This window comes from Mycteria americana, chromosome 3, assembly GCF_035582795.1.
Source record: "Mycteria americana isolate JAX WOST 10 ecotype Jacksonville Zoo and Gardens chromosome 3, USCA_MyAme_1.0, whole genome shotgun sequence".
Taxonomy (NCBI): domain Eukaryota; kingdom Metazoa; phylum Chordata; class Aves; order Ciconiiformes; family Ciconiidae; genus Mycteria; species Mycteria americana.
In genome coordinates, this window is record NC_134367.1 from 87,792,453 (window position 1) to 87,818,989 (window position 26,537).

Below are 26,537 nucleotides of genomic sequence, written 5' to 3' on the forward strand. Positions count from 1 at the left end.
GCAAACAGCATTTTTAATGTAGGGAAAGGTTTTCTTTCCTAATGACACTTGTTCTTCCTGTTAATATCTTAAAGTAAGGAACATGTATTAGTAATTCTGTTCTTAAAAGAAAGTCTCTGTGCCACAATTAAAGGGCACTATCCTCCCCTCCATTCATCTGCCATCACTTCAGGAATATAAAGAACAGAGCAATTAGGAAGGCTAAGAAAGATCCTGTTTCTCAGAAGTGCAGCACGTAGCTAGTTGAGTTGGTCAGATACTATCAACAGCTTCTGCCTCGCTCACTGTCATTTTAAGACGTGACAGTTTCCATTTGGAGCTGCTAAAGGGCATGTTGTCGAAGCAGTGTCTGATCCCTCTGATTATATCTGATTTCACCAGTCTCACTGGAGGCTCCTGTCTGCCATATTTCGCGTCCTCCTGTTGACCTTATGGAAGGTCTGCAAGCTGACTTTTACTCCCATGGTCTTGTTTCTCAGTAATGTATACTGGCCTGGTCACAAGGGTTCTGCTAACCTACAGGACATGTCTACGACAGCCTAACACAACACCTGGGGAAGTGAGCCGGGGCCCAGCATGTTCTGCAGTTTCCCCATCCAACAGGGCTTCACAAACCTCTTGTGCAATTATAGCCTTTTAAAGCTACTTCCTGCCATGCTTACAGCATAGACAGCTAATCTAGAATAGTTTTGCCTGAAAGTGTCCCTGAAAAGAAACTGGTTCCCATTGAAGCTACTGCTGGTCAGCTACTTATCCACAGCTCCCCTTTCCTATGCAGAAGTTATCCCTCCATTGTGCCAGTACAGCTGTTTGCATGGTTACATTCTCAGTCCCACTTGTGAAATGATCTGGCATAAAACAAAATGACTTTCTGTTGTAGCTATTTTAAGAGTAGATAATTTCTCCAATTAGCCTCTCTCATTTAGAGAGAGACTACACAAACAGTGCAATCAATTTAACTGAGAGGACAATAATGTTTAATGGAGGAAAAGGGAGATGGGGTGCTCCTAAATGAATCACACATTGCTGTATTAAGAAGGAAAGGAATAGATCTCTGTAGAGAGAGAGGGAGGGACTGACCAACGACAGTAAGTTGAACAAGCTTAAGGAAGACCCCTGGAGAGCAGACTGCAAGCGCTGACCTTTAACTCTTCTCTTTGTTAACAAAACTGAGCTGAGCTTCACAGCCTTGAGGTTTCGTGAATGTTCTTTTGGGGAATGTGCTTCCTAGTCTATGTTTTTTTGGCTTTCTGCGCTTCACTTTAAGCTGAGTGAAAACTAGCTAAAACTCAAACTGAAGTCTAGATAAAATGTGGCTGTTTAATTTATTGTATGTCAAAATAGACTGTTCAGCTAATTGCATACAATTCATACAATTGCAATATTTGCCAGGAATTCAAAGTTCAGGTATAAATTAATTAATGTCAAATTTAAACTGGGCTCATGTTCTCTTGAAACTCATGAAAAATATGAAATATTTCAGAGCACTAGGTACAGTTGTGTTTACATCAGTATGTAAACCCAGGACTTTACTAATACATTTTTAACATCTTTGTGTTTTGAAATATTTATGGAAACTATTATGAAAGTAGTACCAAAAGATTAATCTATAATGCAATCAAGGATTATTCCCTAAATTGTAGGTAAATCTAATGTTTGAACATACAAATAAATATGAAGGACCTAATTCTCATTTACTTCACGACACAACATCACTCATCAGCAGTTATTGTTTCCTATCTGCCCTCAGTTTTCATGTCTCCTCCCCTTCCTGTTCTGCATGCCCACCCTCTTCCATAGAAGTGGTCATCCCTTCATTTTCTGGCTAAGTGGACACAAATATTGTCTTGACATTTTTATAAATTAGATATTTGAAGGAAAACAGCCTGAGCCCCAGTTCTATTTCTAATAAAGTATTCTGCTCCTATGGGACTAGCACATATAGTCACAATCCAGTGTCCCTGACATTCCTATAGCAAAATAAAAAGGCTTTGAAAGGCAAATCAGTTATGTGGTTTTAATAAAAGTTTGGGGATAAGCTGGAATCTAGCCCTTAGGATGAAAAATTCACATCCTTATGTGGGAGTTGCCTACATGGTGAAAGCAGAGACTTAGCAACACTAAGCTCTCCATTACGAAGCTTATTTGTTATACCAGTGACTATTCAGTCTTTCTGACTATTTTTTTTTTTCTTTCTTTCAGGTCATGACAAACTGCTTCGTTTGTGGCATCCCACTATTAATAGTAGGCCTACAGGGAAGCTGTCAGGACACCAACATAGTGTTGTGGAAATTGTGACAAATGAAAAAGATCAACATGTCATCAGCCTTTCCTCTGCAAAGGTAAAACACTTTTCTTAACTTCATGGAAATCAATGCTATAAATGCAAGTAGGAATCTGGTTTTGAGTAAGGATTTCTGATAGTATCTAGTCCTAATCTCATTGCTTAGCAGTTCACTTATTTTAATAAAAAGGTGGAGTTTTAGCTTAAAATTTCTGAATGATTTTATACTGAAAAGCCAGACTAGAATGGAACTATTTGACGTATTTTCTTTCTGAATGTGACAAAAGAATACTTACAATAGTAGATATTATCATTCTGGTGATTTCCATATTACTTTGGCAACTGCCAGAATTATAACATAACCTGTACCTGAATGCTTCATTCAGTAGTGATCACCTGCAAAAACTTCCTACAGCTTCATTTACCCTTCTCTCTGCCTGTCAGCCTACTAAATCCATAGGTGGAGTTTTTCTTACACTGGTGACTCCATACATCATATTCAACTATTGACCTCTTTCTAAAAAGTCTCTTTTACAAGGCTTACTGATCCAAAACATTGTCCATGGACAGGAATACTAATAAAATCAATAATAAAACTTCTTAAACCAAATATTGGAAGATTCTGCTGGAAATGGATGGGTTTCCTTTAAGTTATTGTTGGAATCATGGCATCAGTGGTTTATCTCATTTGTGAAAATAAGACTGTTCAGGAGAGAATAAAAACTTCTAAAAATATATGCAAAAATAAATGAGAAGCCCCTGAAAGAGTAGTTATGAATGGCTATGGAGCTCTTTCAAGAGTCGTCCTATGCAATATTTTCAATATTCAGCAGTATTCAATATTTTCATTAACATCTGCAATGATGGAATAGAGAGCATGCATACTAAATTAAACAGTTACCCCAAGCTGGTTAAGGCTGCGGGCCCTGGGCAGAAGTATTAGAGTTCAGAATGGTCATTAAAATTGAAGGTATGATCTGTGGAAAATACCTCCTATAAAGCAATAAGGACCTAATATAGTTAGTCTAATGAGATATCCATCTATCTCAAAGGTTCCAGCTTTTTGTTGGGTTATGTAAGAAATATTACTGAGCTACTTATTCTGTCTGTGCCACTCTTCTGCCATAATTGCTTACAACTGCTCATTGAGCTGCCAGTAAATACCACGTTTTCATGTCTTTAATCCTATTCTTAACATCATCCACACCCTTCTAAAAGTACTACTAGCTGAAAATAAGTCAACAGAAATCTCCCATCTTCACATAATCCTGGAGGCATAACCATTCCCACTTTCTCACTCCTATAAATCTATGCCTGTCTATTCTGTAGGTAACTCTGTACATTTACTACAGGCATGCATTACTGCTGAATTGAGGAGGGTTTTGACAGATAGCCTGCAAGCTATACATGTAGGAAAAATGCAATAAGACATAAGACATGACTTAAGGGGAATGAATGTACATGAAAATATTTATAGAAAAGCAACTAAGAATGAAGCCCCTGGGGCAGTAAATGACTAGAAGATCTCTTGAGGTTCCTTGTGGGCCTTTCTGTTATTCAATATGATGACTTAGAGGGAAGCAAAATCTAGTCTCCAACTATGTGGACACCTGATCTTAACTAAATGTGGCTGAGTTGTGCCAATGACATCAGTAAGATCACTTGTACATGAAAATGAATATCTGAAAGTATGTTTTAATTAAAAGCTATGTGTCTTTAAACAGCGCTGTGAGTTATAACGCAGAAATTACACTTCTCAAAACTAAAAAGAAATAGAGATAAATTCCTAGACTTTCAAAAGTCAGGTAAATCTTGTGGTCATAGTTGAAAACCATATCAAAAAAGAAAGGATCCCTCACAGACAAGTCTAAAAGACTTTACAAATAAAGTGATGATCACTCTGTGCCTCAAAGAATTTACAGTCTGTAGATGATACATGGTATACACAATAGCAGAGGAAGGTCAGCTGTAACAGATTTGCTTTGAACCCAGTTAAAGTACATTTGTGTTTGTATAGACAAGAACCAGGTATTATACAGAAGTGTGCAACTTCCCAGGGAACTTTTAACATTACATTAAATATATAATATGTTTCCACCTAAAAAACAAAGACCAATTTGCTTTCCAGTCTCCCTAGCATAAGAAAAATCAAAATAGTTTTCTCTATTTTGTTTTCATCTTTCAGTGACTGTGATATAGGAGGCTGCTGAAGCAAAACAAGGAGACCCTATATACCTTTACTGAAAATAAGAGAGATATCAATGATCTCATGGAAACATTGTAACCAAGGGAAACAAAATATCTTTATATTCAACAGATTTTGCATTACCTGTTTGGCAGAATAACAGGACTAGGGAAAAACATAGGAAAATTAAATGAATACTTTTTCTGGACATTCCCAAAATTAAATTTAACCTAAAACATGTCAGATATTCATATTAAAATAAAAGCTTTGTTATCATGCCATTTTTCAGCTAAAAATACAGAACAAGGTAAAAAGTAGGGAATTTGTTTTTTAATTAAGATTTGTAATTGTTACATTACCACATTTGAAGGCTCAGACTGATTTTATACTTTATGGCTACTTTTCTTGAACTATATTGAAAATCTTCTTGACTTACTGTAAAGATATTTTTATGCTATATGAATTACAAAGCTTCAAAACAGCATCATAAAGGCAAACCTAAGTCTAATGCACTAGGGAAATATTTTCCTCTGATGACAGAACCTGAAAGAAGATTGTAGTATTTCTCCTGTCACTGTTGGGTTAAGCACTATGTTCTTTAGGTAGATGTGTATTCACAGGCTGCAGTATTTTTCATGCTGTCAAGGCCTCTACCAGAAATGCAGTAAATGTCTTTATATTCTGTGTATTGTTTGTTTCCATTTCCTTCAGGAAGTGAGATGCAAAGTGAGATCCCAGTCAAGTTGAGTTTCTTAATTCTCACCAGGCATAGATAGTCCTTATTTTCTGACATACGTGACTGTAGTGAGAAAGTTATAGTTTCACGGGTGGACAATCATAGCTTCTATCAGAGAACCAGGGGAAGTTAAAGAAAGACGGGAAATTTTTATACATCATACAAGAAGAATATGAAAAACCTTACATGTTACAGTAGATAAACTTCTCACTATTTTTAGCTGTTCTTTAAAGGGCTTGAGAAATAGATGATAGAGAAATGATTTATTAACCTTTCATTACATTTGCACTTTGTACTCACAAGACCTGGCCTTGGCATGAGCCACTACTGTATTTTGTGGAATAATATGCGTGTCAGAATTAATAAACTATTTTGTATCTGTCCTTCTCCCACTTCCATCACTTCTCTTGTAAGCAGACACATGCTGATGATGTTCAGTACTGTGGGCTCAGTGGATTCTGTGGGCATCCCACATCTTTTCTGCTGCAAGCAAAGACCTTAATTGCTAAAGAGATAGATTATATCTGTTAAAAAAAATTCTTAGACTTCTTAAAATTCTAAATTACATTAAAAATATGTACTACCACATATTACAGGGTAATATGTAAAATGTCCTTGCCTTTGTTACTGGCCCATGGGTCAGACAATGGGAAGGGCTGGACAGTGGGAATAGGGGATATTCTTGTGAAACCTATTTAGGAACCTTTTAGAGAAAAAAATTCCCAAACCGTTTTCTTGTTTAACTTAGATTGCATATATTGCACTTCTGGCTTTCACTCCCTAGAATTGTAACACATAATTTCCTATGATCTGTTACATATTACTTTATGAAGAACAACAAGAGTTAATGTTGGATAGATGGCTCTTAAGATATTATGTGAGCTACCTTCCCAGGGACTAATATCCATGGAGGTAGAAAGCTAGAAAGCATATTCTTCCTGACTGTATTTAAGAAAATCAAATAGTCAGTCTTTTGGTAGTCAGTTTTCTTTGGTATGTTTTGTACATAGTATTAACTTTCTATATTAACAAGGTATAAAAATGTTTTAAAACAAGGATTCAGACAAAGAATTTTACTACCTTGCTTTGCCCTCATTTGACCTCAAAGGACTTTAAGACTGAAAAGCCATACACAAATGTACTCACAAGAATATTTCCGCAGCCCATATGTAATTGATTTATACTACAGAGTTCAAAAGTAAGGGATCACATTGGCTTTTGGTTTCAGACTTGTGCTGCAGCGAAGGTTTGCAGTCTGAAGAAGTAATGGCTGAGTTAGGGGGTTCAAAAACTTCAGTGAATGGTTTTTAAGATACCACAAATGTTACACATCTTTTACAAGAGTACTAGAGGATTCAGTTGATGGTATTAACCTTAGTTCCATACTGTAGAACATTAATGTATGCCGTAGTTTATACAGAAATGTAAAAATGAACCAATCCTACACCACGGTTTCACAGCACTAGTGCAAAAAAAATAGAAATCACAGGGGATTTGTATTACAGTGGAAGAGATAGTTTACAAGATTATTAGCTCTAACAGTCTTAACATCCCAGAGCATGGAAAACAAAGAGTGGAGTCCAGGAGAAGGGGAGGGAGGCATCAGTGTGTTAAGGAAGTATCAAAAGAGACATCTCATGAAACACAATGGCCAAGATACAAAACAAATGTCTCTGTGAACAGAGAATACTATGATCGTGCAGACCTGAAATCAAAAACTAAAACTCCAAAAAGGAAAAGGCTTGTCTTTGTTTCTGAAGAGCAAGTGTTCTTCAGAACCAGTACATTACTTGTAACTGCATGCTAGATTAAAGGCAATATTGAAGTTATCCAAGAAGTTTAGGAAAGCAGATATAAATAAACTATTTTGTACTATGCTCATTTTTAAGACCTTCTCTTTAACCATATGTCAAAAATTGTAAATAGAAATAAGTGAAAGATTTTTAAGACAAGGGTCAGTATTATGCACTGAGGGAGATTGTCCCAGTGCCATAACTTAAATGAGGAAGTACATTATTGCCTTTTTGTTATAAGGCGTTTTAGCATATGTTTTATTTGCACTGTGTGCAAGCAATTGGTTTGATCACTGCGAGTATTTCAGGTGTTTTCTGCGGCTGCAATTTTTGCTTCTGAAGTCTGCTTTTAATTTCAGTTCCATGAGTTAGTCTTTTTATTATGAAATATGACTACACCACAGTTTAAACTTTTTGATCTGTGATGACTTGCAATATTAAAAAAAAAAAAAGCAGTCTGATTATCTGGAAGTCCAATTGTTGAATATGCCAAGGATCAATTAGATCTACACAATGCTTATTTTATTCAAGTTATTTTTAAGATGCGTGTGCTTTATTTTAGAGCACTGTTCTGCTTGCTTTTCATCTGTTGCTGGATGGTCTGACCGGATTTCAGTCGACCTCTTCTGACACTGCCCAAATCTGTTCACATGACTTAACTTTGTGAGTTAGACAGATGATTCCAAAAGTACAGATTACTCAGCAGGTCACTTGTGTCTACAGAGAAGTCGCATGTGTATGTGGTAGGGGAGGGAGGGAGGGAAGGAAGGAGGAAGGGAAGGAGGGACACAGGAAAAGGGTGGAGCAAAGCTCTGAAAGGGTTGGGTGTTATAACATAGGTTTAGGCAGCCCTTAGTAAATGCAGATCTCCAGTATAAAGAGGCTTACTGTCTCTGACAGTCTACTTAAAACCCCCACCTTTCTAAGTAGAAAGCTAATCTTTATTTGCAGTGAACCTGTGCTCAGTCCCACTAAATGATACACAAGCTGAAAGTCTCTAATTCTGTAATTTAGTAATCACATAAACAAGGATTAAAAATACTGCAGAAACTGCATGAGTTACATTCATTCAGTAGAGTATAGTTTAGCCTTTATTTATTATGATAAATGTGCAATCCACCTCCTGAATGAAGTGGAGAATTTGACTGGCAATTGTTTTAACATAGGCCTTGCTACACTGTGTGTTGACATTACTTTGCTGAAAAGTAAAATGTGGATTATTTTCTTTAAATCAGATTCTTATGCACCACAGTCTTCATTATGATAGCTTATAAGTTCAGGCTGTGTCTAAACTGTGAATTTCAAGAATTCTGTCCAGCTCTCTCACCCTGGTGCAAAACTTGGCTGCATCCCCACTTAGCATTAGCATAAAGACCAATGTGCACACCATTCTCTTGCACCCTACATCCCAGCACAGTCATCTCCACTGAAAGGAACCTAGGCATGAACAAAACAGAGATTTGCAGCACTGTTTGTCCAGGTTCCCATTCAGATTATCAGGGAGCAAGGACTCTGGGATGAACTGCAGCACACTATTGTTTCAGTGTACTGTACAGTTCAGATATAATGGTAAAATCTACATGTACCATTGTGGCACTTGACCTGAGTACTTTGGTCAAGGTTAGCTATAGACATTGTGCTCTCAGCACTGCCTGTGGTAAAACAAGAAAAATCTGAGGCTCACACTTTTGAAATCAATTCGTCTTGTTTCTGTCGGTCCCCCTGTATATAAGGTAATCTTAAAGGAAATACTAATTATTTATCTAGTGCTGTAAACTAAGTATAAAAATAAGAAGTACAGCTCTACTATAATAAAAAAGTAATCTGGATGATCTTGATATAGATAGTCTCAAAGAAACGACAAACAAGATCACTTTGGCCCTCCTTCATTCTTAACCAGTCAAAGTGGTGTTACACAATCTAATGTATAGACAGCTGGAGGTACGTCTAGATCTTTCTACAGTCTCTTCTAAAAGGAGAGCTGGTGCCAAAGTCTGAAATGTATATGCATGGCTTCTTGGTTTGCAAAGAGAAAAATAGTCACTGCCAGTGCTGAATTAGTCACTAGCTCTCACATCTTTCTAGAATCATGAGATGATGTAAAACGAGCATCAGTCAAATACATCCGTGAAAGAAAAATAATATCAAAGGTTTTCCTTATTCTTCCCTAGATCAGTTCTGCTTGTCAGCATGGGAAACATTTGCTGTCTGAGCAGTGCTGCCTTCTTGCAGCACTTTGGGTTTTTTTGTGGTAGACCTCAATAGGTCTGCAGAGAGAGCACACTGGCTTGGGTGTCAAAAATCTGTACTGTATTTGGTGGCAGACAAGCCCAGGACACATTGCACTAAAACTTGGAATTCATGTGAATTGTTTTGAGCAGACTTCTTTATTTACACTGGGGCATTTTGGACAGTGTGCAATACAGCTTTCTGGAAAACATTGAAGAAACCTTCTGTGATATTTAATTTAACTGAAAACAGATTGTCCTGAGCCAGTAACAATAAAACAAATTTATTATTATGACAACAATTAAGAAACTGTTTTGGAATTTGAATTCAAATGATGGTTCCATTTAAGAAAATGAAGATTCCTTAAACTGGTCCAGCACATGAGCACTTTGTTTGCTCCAATATTATAAGGATTTCTTGATGGAGCAAATTATTAGTAAACTGCTGTCAGGCAGCTATTAAAAATGATGTATATACCAAATCCTCTTATCACAAAAGTTGAACTTACTTTCTTGGTTTTATAAGGTAAAAATATCTACAAATTAGGCAGAGACATAGATTTGTAAATAATTTCTTATATCCTTTTGTCATATGAATTGGTATTTCCATAGTAGTGACACTGAGGAAGAGGACAGGGCACAGACAGGGATTGTCCTAATTCTGTGCTGCTGGACTTGCTTCAGAATATAATATTCCTGGAAATAAATTTGTTCCTGATCTTCCAGGTTGTGAAGACCTTAAAGGTAACAGTGTGCATAGCTGCAATTACAGTTGTAGTCCACAGCCATGTCTTTTTCTTCAGCTGTTCAACTAAGTGAATTTACTAGGAGATCTGAAATATCAATGTGATCTATTTGTTCCTAATCATAGGAACATGTTCCAAATCTTGTGTTGAGATTTCCCACAAACACAAACTATTCTCTGTGTTAAATTATATACCACAGACCAACAGGAACCACATTCATCACAACTACACTTACAGTGTGTCTGTCTTGACTTATGTTTTGGTTTAAAATATTTCCAAAAAGGAAATACTGTTAAATTTGTCTGAAGGTATTAACTTGTCCTTTGTGTCATTGCACCAAAATAAAGACTCAGGTTTTCACATAATACATGGACTCTTTGCTAAAGTGTCAGCATGTTGCAGTCATAGATTAGGTTATTGGCATGAACGTGAAAGTATATGATTTAACTGTAAATACAAATGTATATAACTCTTTGATTGGAATTATTCTGCAGAAGCCACTAACCCAGTTTTCAGGAAACATTTTTTCCAAAATGGCTGAAACAGCCTATTCTCTTGATTTATGGCCGTAATTTCATTGATACTTATCATTTGGGAGTTATAAAAAGAGGAATGAGTGATGTATTTCCTGGTGTTACAATTATTTTACACCTTTTCTCTTAGGTTTGAGGGAGTACAAAGTAAAATAATATGGCTTATTCAAGCACTGAAGCAGTATCTTTTTATTGAAGAGAAATGCTGGTAGAATATGTAAGTCCTTTAAAAAGTGCTGTCTTTGGACTTGGAGTTACAGCTAAGCAGCATCCTCGGATTCTTCAGGATACACTAGATAGACCAGCTTCCTGTTTCTGAGCCACACACCATCTAAATGTCCACTGCAACTGTTCTCCAGAAGTGTTGAGGGTTATTTCATCTTTGCATTAGGGATCAGGCAGGTCTATTGTCAGCACAGTGAGCACACAGTACAGAGACAGACATACAGTGCCTTTACACACTCTCAATCATTGCATAGCACTCAGTAAGTATCCTGCAGACTCATTACTATACAATAAGACTCACTACTGCATATAACCCAGTTTGATTTCTTTCCAGCATTCCTCCATGTTTGGGAAAAGGAAAGTAACCTTATATATTACCAGGTTAATGATACTATTTGAGAAAGTGATTTGAAATGTTCATAATTTTGAACTTCACCAAATTACTGTCTCAATAAGGCACTAGTTATAGTACCATCTGCTGCACCACATTCCATTAATGTGCTTAGAGCAAAATCCTCCTTGCCTTAGCCTCACAAGTAATCCCATTGACATCAATTTGTTCCTAAGTCTTCTAATAACTACAGGGAGTTGTAGTACTTTGCAGGATCACCTTCAGGGATCACAAGACACTCAACGGCACTCTCTGCAGATAACTTACTCTATTAAATAACACAGCAAGCAGAACTGCAGTTTGACCTCTGCTTCATGCCTGGTGATTTTTGTCTTTGAGGGCTCTGATGTTCTATATGAATTTGTAAATTTTTTCACTTAGACCATGGAGCCTTCAATGACCCCCTGAAACAGTTGAACAGTGTAGCAGAGGCAGATAAACTAAACACTTCAACAGAAAATCAGCTTTAATTGTTGCTCACTCTTCCTATCTATGCCTACAGCGAATGCTGTGGCTAGTGCAACTTCTTTCTGCCCCAAGAATGGTTGGATTTTGGATTTTCCTGCACAGGTGTTTTTTCATAAATTGTTTTAAAGACTCGCAGCATCGCCATTCCATAAAACTGATGAAAGTTGTCTGTCTTTTTCAAAAAACAAATTTGCCTTAACTTACAAAAAGTATCAGCAGGATGTGAGAGTTTGGAAGCACTAAAAGGAAGTTACTGTTTTCTCTTGAGAGTTGTTGAGATATTTTCTTGAGAGCAGTGTTTTAAGGTCACTTTCTTATTCTTAACTAGCAGTAATTTGAAGGGATTATCTTTTGGCTGGGGGGGGGGGTGGGGGTGGGGTGGGGGGGGCGGTCAGCAAATCCTGGACTTCTTTAGTCCTTTTCTATCTCAGTTAATTACAGACAGAAAGGGGCAGAAGAGGATTCACTTTTTCCAAAGTCAAAGCATGTTTCCACAGTGGCCTCCTCATAACAACCCAGCAGGAGATGTGTTCCCTGAGCCTGAACTTTATTGTACTGAGAGCACGTAAAATACTTATTTACCAGTTTTTTCTTGCCCTATTTCCCATCTTTGTTCTGTCTCCCTCTGCTGTTCCCGTTTTAGTTGGTAAGATGAATCTTTTGCTCTTTGTCTGTCTCTGTGCGTGTATTAAGAAAAATAGAAGAGATGGTGTTGCTGTTTGTACATGTTTTTTTATGTTCTGAGTTTTAGGGCTTGAAAGAAGGTGGTGCTGGAGAAAAAAGTGTTTATTTATGCAAATATACACATTTCATGTGAGCCAGTGTTGTAGATAAAATGTTGCCGTTAAGTATAGCTCGGCTTTTCCTGTAAGGTGGAAACTGCGAGAAGAATGAAAGTTGTTGTTTCCGAAAAGAGTTGAAGCTCCTTCTCTCCACGCTCCCCCTCCTCCCTAATGTTTGCTTGAGTATAGTCTGTATTCTGTGATTTCAGAAGACACAGTCTAGAAGCATTTTGCCATAAAGAATATGTTTTCAGAGGGCTTCAGGGGTTCCTGGCATTTGTCAGGCTGCTGTGGGGAGTTCTTCAATAAATAAGCAGAACAGTAAAGTTACTATTAACAAAATGTTCCTAAGGCAACTCCCCCTAGCCACCTCCTAATTCCCAAATAAGCATGCCTTTCGTTGCCACTCTTTGTGCACAAATTCGTGCGCAGTCATGTGTCCTGATACAGATGAACAGCAGTGACATCGTAGCTCGCGGCCATGCTGGTGATGCCTTGTGTGGGAGTTACTCACGTGGAAGAGTGGTTTATGTAATCTCCCCATCCCTGCCCACAGGCTGGGAAAGGAAGAAGGCCAGGAGGACGGGAAGAGATTCATAAATGCTGTGATGTGTCCACGTTTTTGCTGTCACCTCAAGTGACTGCATTTTCTTAATGTGGTACTGGCATTAATAGCTGAACAAGCAGCAAGAAATAGTGCAAGAGGCTCTTACTCATGTTCACTTGTGCTGTAAAATCACCTTCTCGTTGCTTTGATAAAATAAGCTGTCAAATTTATGTTTCAATTGTTGACCAATTTAACTTGACTAGTCCATGAGATTATTGGAATAATCTGTCATCAGTTTTGTTTTGTATAATTTACTAACTTTGTAACAGATCTGGGTGATGTTTATGGAAAGGTCATTATATCTCTGTTCAATGACTTATTCCTTTCACGTGGCTAGAGTATCTCCACAGATACCTACTTCTGATTAATCTTCAGTTCTTACAGCTGTTTTTACATGCTCTAATTGCAACTGTGCCAGAATTCAGCTTGGAGATCTACCTGCAACATTGCCCTAACTTTCTCGACTTTCATCACCAGTTCTTCTTTCTATTTTTGTTGGTCTACTGTCAGCTGGATGAACAGTTTCATCATTTTTTCTATTCAGCCAGATTTCCTTTTTCAAGCCTTCTCACTGCCTATTTCTCCCTAAAGCTCTTTTTGTATGCTTTAGAAACTGCATGTCTGAGTAAACTCCCAAAATGTAATCAGAAGTCTATCAGAGGAATATGGTGGACATGGTTCTTCTGACTCAGTACTGTCTCACAGAAAATTTAATCTCAGTAAGAAGTTCTTTAGAGCCTTTTCCTTTTGAGTTTTCCTGAAAACAAACAAAATATTCAGGAGAAATTTTATTTCTACTTAAAATTCTGAAACAGTCATGTATGAACTTTTCTCTGGTGCCAAAAGTGATCTGCTTAAACACTGATAGATGTATCTGTTTCTTTTCTTCCCTTCCTTTTCAGAATTTTTCTGGATCCTCTGTAACTTCCTTTAAAATCAGGTTACTGATGGAAATTCCAATAATCTGTGTACCTACCTGAATGCCTTCCGTCCACTGCTGTCTCCCTTATTTTTATTTTGCAAACAGTGAACAGTCTCCTATTTGTTTGGTTTTGGTTTTGGTTTTGGTTTTTTTAGCAATGTTGGTTTTTTTTTTCTATGCTGAGGTCCTCTTTTAAGTGAAAAAAGAGAGATACTTCAACATTTTATAACATCCAGAGTAACAAGCAGTCATTCTTAACTGTATAATGTGTGTCTTTGGAAGAAACCATTCCTGGCAATTGCAATGAACTTTTCATAACATGAACATATGCCCAAATGAAGTCTTCCTCATTACCAAAAGCATTTTTAAGGACACGACATACTGCCTATGAATTATAATGGGCACATGCTCTGTTCAACAGAAAAATAAATAGATTTCAAAATGAAGACGGGAATAGGCTATGGTGAAGAAAGCTGAAATAGTCAAAACTTGTGGGTTATGTTTCAGACTATGATTTGCTGTGTGTCTTTTGGGAAACCACTTACTTTCTCTGTTTATAGGTGTAAAATGATTTTTTTTCCTGAAGTAGTTACATAAAAAAAAAAGTTTAAGCTTTTATGTGATCAAATGGACAGATACAAATGGTACTCTGCAGAAGTAAAATTATCTAATCCCAAATTTGCAGAGAAAGTATTTCTCAGGGCTGTTTCAGGTTTTCACAGATCTTTGTGTTAAAAGGTGAGTAACATTACGGAACTTAATTTTCTGAGTTTTCAGCAATGAATTTGATTGTAGCTGTTTTCTTTATGAGGTTGACAGATGTCATGTTCTTGTTTTTTCCTCAGAGTTCTTCCTGTCAGATTTCTAGCTTGGTGTTAGGCAAGATGAGCTAAAAGCAATTACTTTGCAAATCAGATGTCTTTAATGATAATTTAATCCATCTTTCTTCTACCAGTCACCAGCATTTCTAGGTCAGTAGCACCCTGACTGTGCTGAATTTGAGTTATGCATCAGATAGGAGTTTCTAGCACTTCTGATACAAGACTGGCTGTAAGTCATTTCCTAGGGCATAACTTGTTAATGGCCTTAGCAAGTAGCTTATGTCATTAAAACTTCTATGAAATTATATGAAAGTGCTGAACAGGGCTCTATGTTCTTTGTTCTGTCTAATCTCTTTTAAGTTTTTCTAAGGTGGCAGTCATTGTGCTGTCTAATATATCAGTCAGAAAGAAAACCAAGTAATTTCAAAATGAACTCCCTGTCTTTCTGTCCCAATTCCACTTGCTTCTTTTTCTGTTACAGTGCCCATCTGTTATGGACAGATGCTCAGGTGGGTTTCAAGAGGCTTACTGGACTGTCTTTCCATGATAGGCAAGCTAATGTACCAACACAGCTGCTTTTACCTGTGGGTGAATTAAGTAGGTTTTCAGGAATGTAATGCAAGAATCTGCAGCCAAGCTGTCTGCTACAGACAACTTTGGACGTGGGCCTACCATTACCGTAATGTTGGTCACCATAGAGGAGATCCTGGGACGAATCAAAGAAATGGCAGTGGATTTCCCTAGGTTTTTTCCTAAGATTTTTTTTTTTACTTATCAGATCTCCCCAAATTATTGCTCTTTTTGAGAAACAGCAGCCCAGCCCCAGTCAGGCTGCTTCATGCTTCCTGGCCAAGACTATGAAGTTTGAATTCAACTAACCGCATCAAGATCACCTAAGAAAAGCCACTGAGATCTCAACTAAGTGACAAAGTTAATAAGGAATAGCTGAGAGAGGAAGACCTCTAGGGACTGTAGCACAGGAAGCAGAATTATTCATGTGATAGTTCTGTCTGAGATGCAGCTCAGTTATCAAATTCAGTTGAATATTTCATGGTTTTGTGCTGATGTGTTGTATGGGGTTACATTTTATGGAGCATTTCATCCAGATTCAATGACTTTTGTCAACACACACAACACTACCAGTATTGATGGGAGCATTGTACCAACATGTGTCTTTGTGTCCACCTTTTAATAAGACAATTGAATAAATACAAACAACTTGCACAAATGCCTATATAAAATGCACCACAGTTTTGGCAGATGAATAAGAATGGAAGGCAGATGTGATGACAGAATAACTTCTGAGAGCATAGTAAGATTATCTTGCAGGGAAATACACCACACTAAAAGCCATGGAATCTATGAAATTAAATCATGATTTCTTGCAGGATTAAGAGCAGTTTGCATGGGATAGCAGTAAGTTCAACACAGCTTTTGATCAGGTAGGATGAATAAGTGCTGCTAATGTATAATTATTGATGAGTAATTCTAGAGTTTAAAGCAAGTGTTGTATTTTCCGTTGAAACTGAAAGTGAGAACAAATATATCTAATATATCTAGCGCTCCTTACAGGATAGTACCCAGACCGTGATCAGTAGCATTTGCTTACAGAGAGCACAAGAACTATATATGCATAAAAATGATCCTTCTGCAGTATGTGTCCTGATTTGCTCCAACATCTGCTGTCAGTCAAAGATTTCAGGAATTCCTTTATCTGGAACCTTCTGAAATTTATCTTTGTACTGTTGCACACCATTTGATATTCCAGTTCAAATACAAGCTTTTCAACTACTGGTATTTATCTGTACATGACTGAAAAGTATGATACAATAGAGTCATCTTGTTGTTAAGGAGTAGAACTAATTCTCCGGAGATCTGGTTCCGCTGTGGACTTGTCAGTTCAAGATTACAAAACTCAGCCTTTCTGTGCCTTTTATCCTCAGTAAAATGGGTATAAATACACCTTTGATATTTGTCTTGCTTATTTTGGGATGTACCATGCTTAACAATGTGATTTTCATTGGAGGCTATATTACTGTCATAGAAACAAAAAGTAGTTGAAAATCCAATCATGATACAGTACTAGATTTTCTCCCCTCTCTCTCCCTCTAGATTTTTAGAGTGTGGGATATACAGACCCTTTCACTGCTGCAGGTCTTCCATGATAATCAAGGGAGTCCTGGAGAGATGGAGAGCTTTGCCATGGTATTTGACAATGATCATGGCACACTTATCACCGGTATGTTACTGCAGTTGATGTGTGAGAGCATCCCCTTTCTCCTAGAATGCAATTTCCTTTATGATTACATACAACTGAAGTTGAGTACAGGAATAAGATATATGAGATGTACAGGTAAGGGTATTTGCACATTAAGACCATTTTGAAGTGGGTCTTGTTACACATGGTGTTAATTTCAGTGTAGAAATATGCATGAAAATATGCAGCATGGGAATTAACAGCAGGAACCAGAGGAAATGAGAAAGGTTTCTCTGAAGGCAAAGTGAGCCTTCCTTAGAAAAATTAAGCTACAGATATTGTTCTGTAGCCTTGTCATTTCTTGAAAGCTACTAAGCTGCTCATCTTCCCCTAACTATTCCTCTAGCACCCTCCTCCCATTTGGAGATCAAAGCAGCAAAGTATAGTCTCTGTGGAGCCCTCACAAGTGTATTCAAACTCCTTATTTAACTCAGTAGCTACAGAGAGCCCCACAATCTGTGGTGTCAACAGACGCACTGTCCGATTGACCAGGAATGAAATCCTGGGACCTCATCCCGAGGTTTCTGGGCTCTGTTTCCTGACTCTGTAGCAAGGAGCCTGGAACCTCCAAGGGACCAGAGCTTCATAGGTGTTACTAAGGATGTTAGCCTTCTGTATCTAAGGCGGAGACTGTGGAAACCAGCAGAGTTTGTCTGCCCCAGAGACACAGTCACTGAAAAAAAAACAGCTTTGAACCTGTTCTGGGGCTATAGAGGCCTGAGACATACCAGGCAAATCAGGTCATTGTCTTAGGAGACAGCTTTTTCTGTCCTTGGATTAGGAACAAAGCACAAAGCTTGCAAAGCTTGTCAAATCTGAGAAGATGAATGTGAAACGTTTTGTTTTCAGTGACCTGGTAGTTTCTGCTCAATCTTTGTGCCAATAAACTTGTTTTAGAAGCCTAAATATATACATTGGACTAGAGTCCACAAATTGTTATATGTATTTGGTAAGCACTGCAAAGCTTAAGAAACTTCAGCTTCTAGGTCTTATTTAGAAAATGCCCAGAATATTAATCAGTCTAGTTTTTAAAGATCGTCAGTTCAAATTTAAGTTAGTGAGATTTTCAAGGCTTAGTAATGTAGGGATTTTACATGGATAAATCCTTGACAAAATGAGGTAACTTTGCCCTTATAAACAATGATTGCAGCAGTGCCTAAATATCTGTAAAAATCTGGTCCTGGACTCTGTTAATGATTCCATTAAAAGGCTAAGTGAATGTCTCCTTGCCCCTGAAGAAGGCAAGAGACTGAGGCTATCTGTGGGCAAATTAATTCTCATTGCTATGTACCTGGCTTCACAGAGGAGATTTTAACTTATTAGTTCACTAACATCCATAAATCACGGCTCACCTTCATGCTTCATTTGAATATTGCCAGAGCTTTCCTTCTGTGCCTTTTTCCAAGCTACTGGCCTCTATGCCTGGACTTATGCCAAGTATTAGGCAATTTCGTCCTTTGCTGCATACTCACTGCTGACTGCTGCTCCTCTGCTGGTAGAACCGTAGTAATACTGGAACTGCAATAGGAGGCTGTACATGTAGTCTGCTTGTGAGCCTGCGTTGGAAAAACCCTGTCCTTTCTTTTGTCTTCTCATCCCCATCTGCCTCTCTGTCTTTGCAACCCTTCTGACCCGAGAGCACTGGAAGGTGTCTGGAAAACAACATTCAGACATGCAGTGCTGTCACCGAAATCAGGAATCAAACTCCTTAACATCAATGTAGCATTAAGAAGCAGGCATTCTTTATTACAGACCCAGATGCACGGGGGATCGTTCCACCTAGCGTGCATGCCGCAGGCTACATCAACCGAAACTTATATTGCCCAATTACTTACATATGCATCAAATTTCCCGGAATGATCATGCATATTCATTCTCTTTCCCAGAACTAATTATCATATTTGCGTGGTCATTACGCATGCGTCCTTAAACTCCGAGGGGCTTCCGTGGGGGTCTCTGGTGGTCCCTGGTGGTCGTACAGGTGTGTCCTTTAGTTGACCCCTTCTTATGGGCATGCGCAATATCACCTTGCTTATGTAACTTGCTTCCCTTCTTCACGGTGCATGGTCCTTAACAATGATTTGTCACCCTTAGCACAAACCAATTATTCTAACCACTCTCAACTTGTTGTCAAGATGGGCTGGGGCTGTACGGGGAACATAGCAGCGTGTCCATACTACTCCTTGTCCAATTGCCTTTGGGCATGGCAGCATATCCATAGCCATAGGTGTACAAACACAACATTAAAGTATTGTCTACCCCACTCCTATCTCTATGTAGCTTAGTTACAAAAGAACGAACTAATCATTTTATTACAGTGTTACATCATCTGGTTACAGTGCTATATAAAGGAAGGTACTGGAAAGACATCATCATTGCCTGCAGATAGAATTGCTTTATCTTTAAGAAAGTGGATACCAGAATTTATTTTAGTGACATATCTGCCAGTTAGAGTTTTATTTCTTTGGGTTCATTCCATTCCATGCCAACCCAATCTGGGACTGGGGGATTTATGGCTCCTAATGATTTGGAGTCAGGGTATCAATCCCATCAAAGGTGGGCAGGTGGTTGTTTAAGGAAGGTAAATACTTAGCCATTGTTTAACTGGTGCTTTGTGGGGAGCATGTGTGAATGTTTTCCAGTTTAGAGAACAGATATTCTCAAGAAACAGACAATATTCCTTATCCTTTTCAGAAGAACTCAAATGAACCCTATGGTTTACATAAAATCTTTTTATATCCAGGGAAAGTAACTGGTATGATACACAAAATGTATATATTCTCACTCCTCTCACCCTGTGCAGGTTCAGCTGCCATTGACATTTATCCCCTAACTCATATAATAGAAGATACAAGACAGGTGCCACAGACACATGAGAAAAGCATCAGTGTTCTGGTTTACAACAGGGCTTTTCACCAGATTCTCACTATCTGCTCTGAGTCAATACTGAAGGTGAGTGTTAAGCTGTCTCCATTTAAACTGAAAAAGAAAAGTCTCACCTTTTTTATTATAAATAGGTTACTGGGCAATTAGATAAGTGATTAGTGTACATTATTCAAAGTGTTGGTTTTGTGGCTATTTTTGTGCTCAAATTCGCTAGGGAAGTGGTAGCCACGATGAATAAACTATTTGGGTTCAGCAGCATTACTTTTCTCAGATAACTACTTCCCTGATCTGCACTGACATAATTGCACCGTAAGCACCAGGCAGATTGAGCAAGGCTTCGGAGGTACTGGATTTAGTTGTAGTTTTATTTCCTTTGGCTGAACAGGTACACTTCACCTGTTCCTGCAATGGATTCTTGCAAGTATAGCAAGAGTAGTGAAAGTCCATTGGCTATTTAGTAGCTACAAAGAAAAATTTTAATTGCCATGATGTCAAACTGTACATCCAATCAACGATTCATGCAAGCACAATTACACGTTATTCTTCAATTCAGAAGGCATATGTAATAAGCTTCTCTTTAAAGTTTAGGAAGTGCTTGAGTCCCTGTCAGCTTAGTAGAATATAAATGTGTACTTTAGACATCCTATGGATTGGTATAAAACATGAAAAAAATCACTTTGTAAAAACAGGACTGTGTAAAAGATGCTGCTTTCAGATAAAAAGATTCCTTCACTAAAAATGAAAAGATTCATTGGCACATACTGTGTGCCTAAACTATAAAACCTGACTTTTTATCCTCCTGTTTTGCTTCTTATTCTTTTTCTGATCTGCTTCTATATGGCTAGCAGTTCTGGAGCCAATTTGCTGACCTTCTGTAGATCCTTTTCTCATTCAAATAATTTCCTAGAACATGCTGTTCTGAGCCTTGAGGATTTCAAGTCATACAGTGAGGGAGAAGTGTTGAATATAATAGCCAGTTAACAAGAAAAATAAAGTGATGGAGATCACTTTTATCACTTTTTATCACAGCTCTGTTTGTGTTGAAACATTAATGAAAAGATTAAACTTGCCTATTAACTTTACCATTTGCATTTGAACCATTAAAAAACAGTTGCCATGCAAGTGTCAGGAAACCCACTGGTGAATAAAATGAATCATTGCTGCTGTAATTAACAGTGTGACAATGATCATCAGAGGTACCAAGGACCTGCAGTTTTCATCAACTGTTGATGGGGTTAGATGGCAAAATTTGTAGGGAGAGGTAGCATCTCTTATTGGGCCAGCTGGTGACGCATGTCATTCCTGTGGAGAAAGGTTTGTAAAGGTTTGTTCGTTTTATATGCTCGGTAAAGATGTTATTTCTCACTGTAAACCTGCCTTCCTTACACCACAATGGCTACAACACCATTACCATTACAAGATAGTTTTGGGCACTTGGTGCTGCAGAAAATCAGATCCAGACAGTGCATGTGACATGAGTGGCTACTTCATAAATCCAGTTGAATCTGAGCTATCCCACTACAGCAACCAAACTTTGTACCGGTACTTCATTGTAAGGCATTGCTTAAATTCCCAAAAGGATTAGATAATGATTAGATATAGTTGTTCCTACATTTTTTGACCAAATCTTTATGAAAAGCCTCATTTTGATATTCAGCATAGAAATTATAGCTCAAATCATTCTTTCTAGTTAGATTTCTTTGCTTTTGGACTGTAAAAACTCACATTTAACAACAGCCTCCCTGACTTAACAAGGGTCTTTCTCATAGCATACTAAATAGAACCTCCCCTTGCCAGAATGGCTTCTCTGGGGAGAGGGACGTTTTCAGGGAAATTAAAACTAGTATTTCAGTAAAAGAACATGGTAGTGTGGTATTGTAACAGAGAACCTGTTTCACAGGATGTGAAAATTTGCTCTTGGAATTATTCGTCTTTCTCCAGTTACACTAGAACACATAGTGTGATGAGTTTTAGAGGATGTAGTACAAATAATTACCATCTTATTTTTTCAGGTCTGGGACCTAGAAACAGGATATCAAATATATCAGATTGAAGATGCACATGGGCTGAATACTGAAGTGACCTGTGCAGCCATTGAAATAAATGGGTTTTATCTTGCTACTGGGGCATGTGACGGTAAAACAATTAAATAATTACCACATTTTTATTACATTTATTGAAAACTACATATTACATGAGCAGACAGAACTCTTTGCCTTTACTGTCTCAGTGACAGAAGAATGAATTTTGGCTTTCTTCCAAGGTGGGAGGAAATATGCACAGAAAGGAAAGCACAGCTGTCGGTCTGGGGAAGGGGGGAAGAGGGGGGGTGTCTTGGTTGGGTTTTATTTGATAAGTGATTCATAGAAAGGTGATTTTTGGCTGCTTGTGCTCTGGTACTTTGCTAGCCTATTGCTCTCTGGAAGACTATATTTGAAGTTCTTGGTCTGAAAAGATGTTTCCTCATAGGACTTAGGACCTAGATCTGTAACTAAATGGTTGCAGATGGAGAACAGTAGTTTTTCAATTTTATAGTATCTAAGCTCAATTTCATAGTGTCTGCAGGCACTGAACACTAGAATATCTTTCCTGAATTTTTCACGTGTGTTATTTAGGGTGCATCAGTTTTAGGTAATGTGACAAGACCTCTCCAATACACAAGTGCTACACTGAATTCTGCAGCAAACTTTAATAATTTTGTAATCTGTTAACATGGCTGAACAATTCTTCTCACCTTCAAATGTTCAAGAGCATACACCTGAAGTATTAAAATACATGAAATATATGAAAGCTGCCTCATATAAAGAGGAGATGGCCTTTTCCACACAGCATACTGGCTAATGTTTCTTGTTTATACTTGGGAGCAGAGACTGCACCCTTTATGAATCTTAAGAGCATGACAGAAGGTGAATGCTATCAAGTCTTACAAAAGTGAAGTCATATGTAACTTAAGATAATGCTGTAGCTCCTTCTCCCCACTAGCTCTGTGGGACATGTCCAGCAACCACATCCCTCTGCTCCTTGCTGTAGCTCAGAACCTGAAGTCTTCTGCCTGACAGCCCACACTCTGCTTGCTCTCCGATGACGTTAGTCCAGAAACAGAAGTAAGATAGGCAGTGGTCTTTTATCCTGGGCTGCAGCATAAAACAGGCATGGAAAAAAGATGGAAAAATGGTGGGGCTAGTGGTGAAGATGCTTTCTGGTAAGTTTTGTGTCCCTAAGGGTGCTTTCCTAAGAAAAACACAAGCTGCTACAGCTTTTGAAAGACCAGTGACCTAACTCTGAATCTTCAATTGGATTTTCTTTTTTCTTCTCCTTTCCCTGTTTGATCTAGTTCAAGTTTCTGACTTTGAAGCACAAGTTATTGCTGAAAGTTCATTCCCTTTTGTATATCTTTCTCACCCGTGTGTAGGAACAGTGAAAATTTGGGAGTTTGAAAGCGGGCAGGAAGTTAAAGCCTTGCCTTTGGCCCAGCACAGCAAAGATGAGTGTCGTCTGCTGAAGATAGTTTATCTGAAGGCTAATGAGAGTCAACATGCACTTCTCGTTTTGGAGCAGAGTGGGAAGATGAAAATCATTCAGGTTTTTCAAATATACTTTCTTTTCCTAATTTCTTTGGGTAACTCCTAATTTTCGAGGTAAAATAGTACTTCTTCATTAATTAGTAAACTTTTAGAAACTGTCAAGGAACAATCCACTTTCTGCATGTCATCAAATCAGCTTTCTGCCTTTCTGTCTAATTGTTAATATGTTCATTAGTCCATTGCTGGTTTTCAGCATTCTGATAATTTCTTTCCCTGCATTTGCTTTTCTGTTTGTGATTGAGGTTTCAGTAGTTACAGATCCTTTAAGGTAAAAGCTTTAAAATATTGCTGTTGTTATTATAGACAGTTTTTACCCTGTTTAAAGAGTTTCTAGTTCACCAGCAGCTGAGACTGGTTAGAACTGTTCCTGCAAATCCTGTTCATGTATTTAGCCTCACTGCACTGGTCAGAGCCCTGCTTTTTAACAGCACCTCAGGCCTAGGGCCATGTTCTCATGAGGCAGCTGTACCTTTTCCTCTTTCACCACTGCTTTTCAGCCTTAGTGTGCTCCTCGGGCAGTGGAAGACACAGCATCACCTTCTTGGCTTCTGGATACTTCTCCTTTGTAGAGATCACTGTCCCTGTTCAGCAGCTGAGCCCTCAGTGTCAGATATTGCTGACCCATCCCAGTCATTTGTATGCCATAGAGGCTCCATTTCATATTTACTAATAGGAAGCTCCCATGACTCAGGATTCAGTTTCACAAACCTCAGAGGCCTCAGGCGTATACACTTATGTCACTCTGAAGCTCTTCAACTGTAGCCTAACATCCCCCTTGGTATATTTTCCCTCTATGGAGAGTAGGTGACCATGGTATTATCCTGCAAAAAAAATCAGTATCGGAGAAGATTTTGGCTAAAGGAGGGTTTTTTTGGTCTAAAATTGCTAGATTAAGACAGTGGCTGCTTAAGAACTGATACAAAGAAACAAGACAGTAATAAATCAGATTGACTTGCTTGGCTTGACTTTGAGAGTCTACTCTGTGTTCCCTTCAGCTAAAATTAAGAGGATGCATTTGGAGCTCACAATAATTGTGGTTTCCTTTCCCAGACAAACCATGTTTCTGTAGAATTTTCTTCCTCAAATTGGAATGTTTTACTTGGGACAAAATTCTCCTTACGAAACTTTAAATCCACTATGTGCAAGGGAACAAAGGTTGTGGGGAGAAGTAGTAAGTTTTACTAGACAGATGACACATTTAGGGGAAAAAAGCATACACGCACTCATCTTGGTAAATAATTTATTACTTTTGAGCCTCCTGCTAATAAAAAGCTGTTTTATACAGGATTTGCTTTTGATATTCAGATTTTTCTGAAATACTACGTCACACCAATTGCTCCCCAGTGTTATTACTGAAATTGTTAAAACATTCATGCAATGTAAATGTATCCCTTGACAAACGGGTTAGTGAGAGGTTCAATCTCCTCCAAGTCTTTATGAATCTAAGTACATTAATACTGTTTCACGTAATTGCAGAACTAATTTTTATACAAATGTTTCCGTGATAATGAGAAATACAGGTTGTTGTTATTATTATTAGCTTTTTAAGAGGCTCTGAATAGCAAGTAATAGCAAGGTAGCAAGGTAAACTTGAGTAGCACCCCAAAACCAGTTCATCCTTTGCAGGAATCTACTATAGATCTCTCAATTTTTAGTCCTTCCCCCAAGGTATTGCTTGTTTGATACACTTAATATCATAAGATTTACTAAAATCCTAATCATTGCTTTATTCTGGAGTTCAAGACATCTATGAAAACAGCAGAAAACCTAAGGAGCTGATTTCAGTAACACTTCCCAGCATGGACAGAAATATCAGAGTTAAAGCAGAAACTAGATACTGAAGTGGATTTGTTATAGTCGGAAAAACTATCAAAGTAACTCTTAGTAGCCTCTAGGCACAATGGGGAGGAATCAATGACTTGGGGCCATGGCTGAACGGTGGCTTGTTCTTCTCACACAATTGGAACAACCACCAGTTTTGCTGGTATGGTAGATATGAACTGGACACTAGCAATGTTAATAAAATAAGCAGCTATAACTGAAGAGACAACTTACTTTAAGGGGGTAGTTAAACTCAATAAAATAAAAAGCTCTGAACTCCACAGCTGGACAGCTTCTAATGTACCAGCAGGTAATTTAAAGTGAACTGGAATATCTCTGGCTGGCACTTCAGTTTGCAGTGTAGGCATATGCTAGGTGATACCTGCAATAGTTTTTGCAGTTTGGCACAGAAAACAAGCTTTTGACACACACTTGCTGATAATTTTCTTGTGAATAGAGAAATCCTTTCCTTTGTCTTTCATTAAGTCCGTTATTTTAATAGGGTAACTCAGTTCAAACATATCTGTATGTCACATGGGTGCTTCCTGAAGCAGTGTCGTTTCCACGAAGGAATCCAGTTGTGTCTCTGTCACTGAAGCCTGACACCTTACAAACGTATGATTTTTTTCCGGATATTCAGCTGCTGTCTAACACCAGTTCTCTGAGGAAAGATACAGAGGTGAGAAACACTTCAAAGTTCCACATCATTTACAGAAGATTAGAAAGTAAAATGTTTACTGTGCCCTCAAGGATTTCATGTTTTAGCAACAGGATAAGAACCAAATAAGTATTCCAAACTTTTCAGTACACTGAAGGTCTAAAATAAATCATGTAAGAAAGTTATTGTTTCTGAGGGCTATATCTGCCTAATAATCCATTGCATGTCTGTCGCCATGATTAAGCAGGTGCCTGAACATACACTTCACATTCCTGTACAAAATAGTAAGTTGAGGTTCTTGTATAAAGTCTTCTGGAAATGAAATGCCATTAATTACTATAGCTAGACTGACCTTCAGTAATAGTAGCACATAAAGATCAAGCAGGGTCTTAAAGTGATTCCATTTTCTCTTCTTATTGCTTTAGTAAAATAAGATGTCAAATTTATGTTTCCATTGTTGACCAATTTAACTTGAATAGTCCACGAGGCTTAAGTTTTGTTTCGTATAATTTCACTAATTCTGTAACAGATCTGGGTGATGTTTATGGAAAGGTCATTATATCTCTGTTCAGTGACTTATTCCTTTCACCTGATTGGAGTATCTCCACAG

At 38.0% G+C, this 26,537-nt stretch overlaps 1 protein-coding gene across 1 annotated transcript in view; it reads left to right on the top strand.

Annotated features, from left to right (window-relative positions):
* WDR64 (WD repeat domain 64) overlaps positions 1–26,537 on the top strand; it is a 77,498-nt gene that overhangs the window by 32,868 nt on the left and 18,093 nt on the right. The window contains exons 10-15 of the mRNA XM_075497177.1: positions 2,203–2,342; positions 16,834–16,960; positions 19,782–19,930; positions 21,877–22,000; positions 23,277–23,446; positions 25,772–25,948. Of these exons, the coding sequence (XP_075353292.1) occupies positions 2,203–2,342; positions 16,834–16,960; positions 19,782–19,930; positions 21,877–22,000; positions 23,277–23,446; positions 25,772–25,948 (887 nt within the window). The remainder of the gene's footprint in view (positions 1–2,202; positions 2,343–16,833; positions 16,961–19,781; positions 19,931–21,876; positions 22,001–23,276; positions 23,447–25,771; positions 25,949–26,537) is intronic.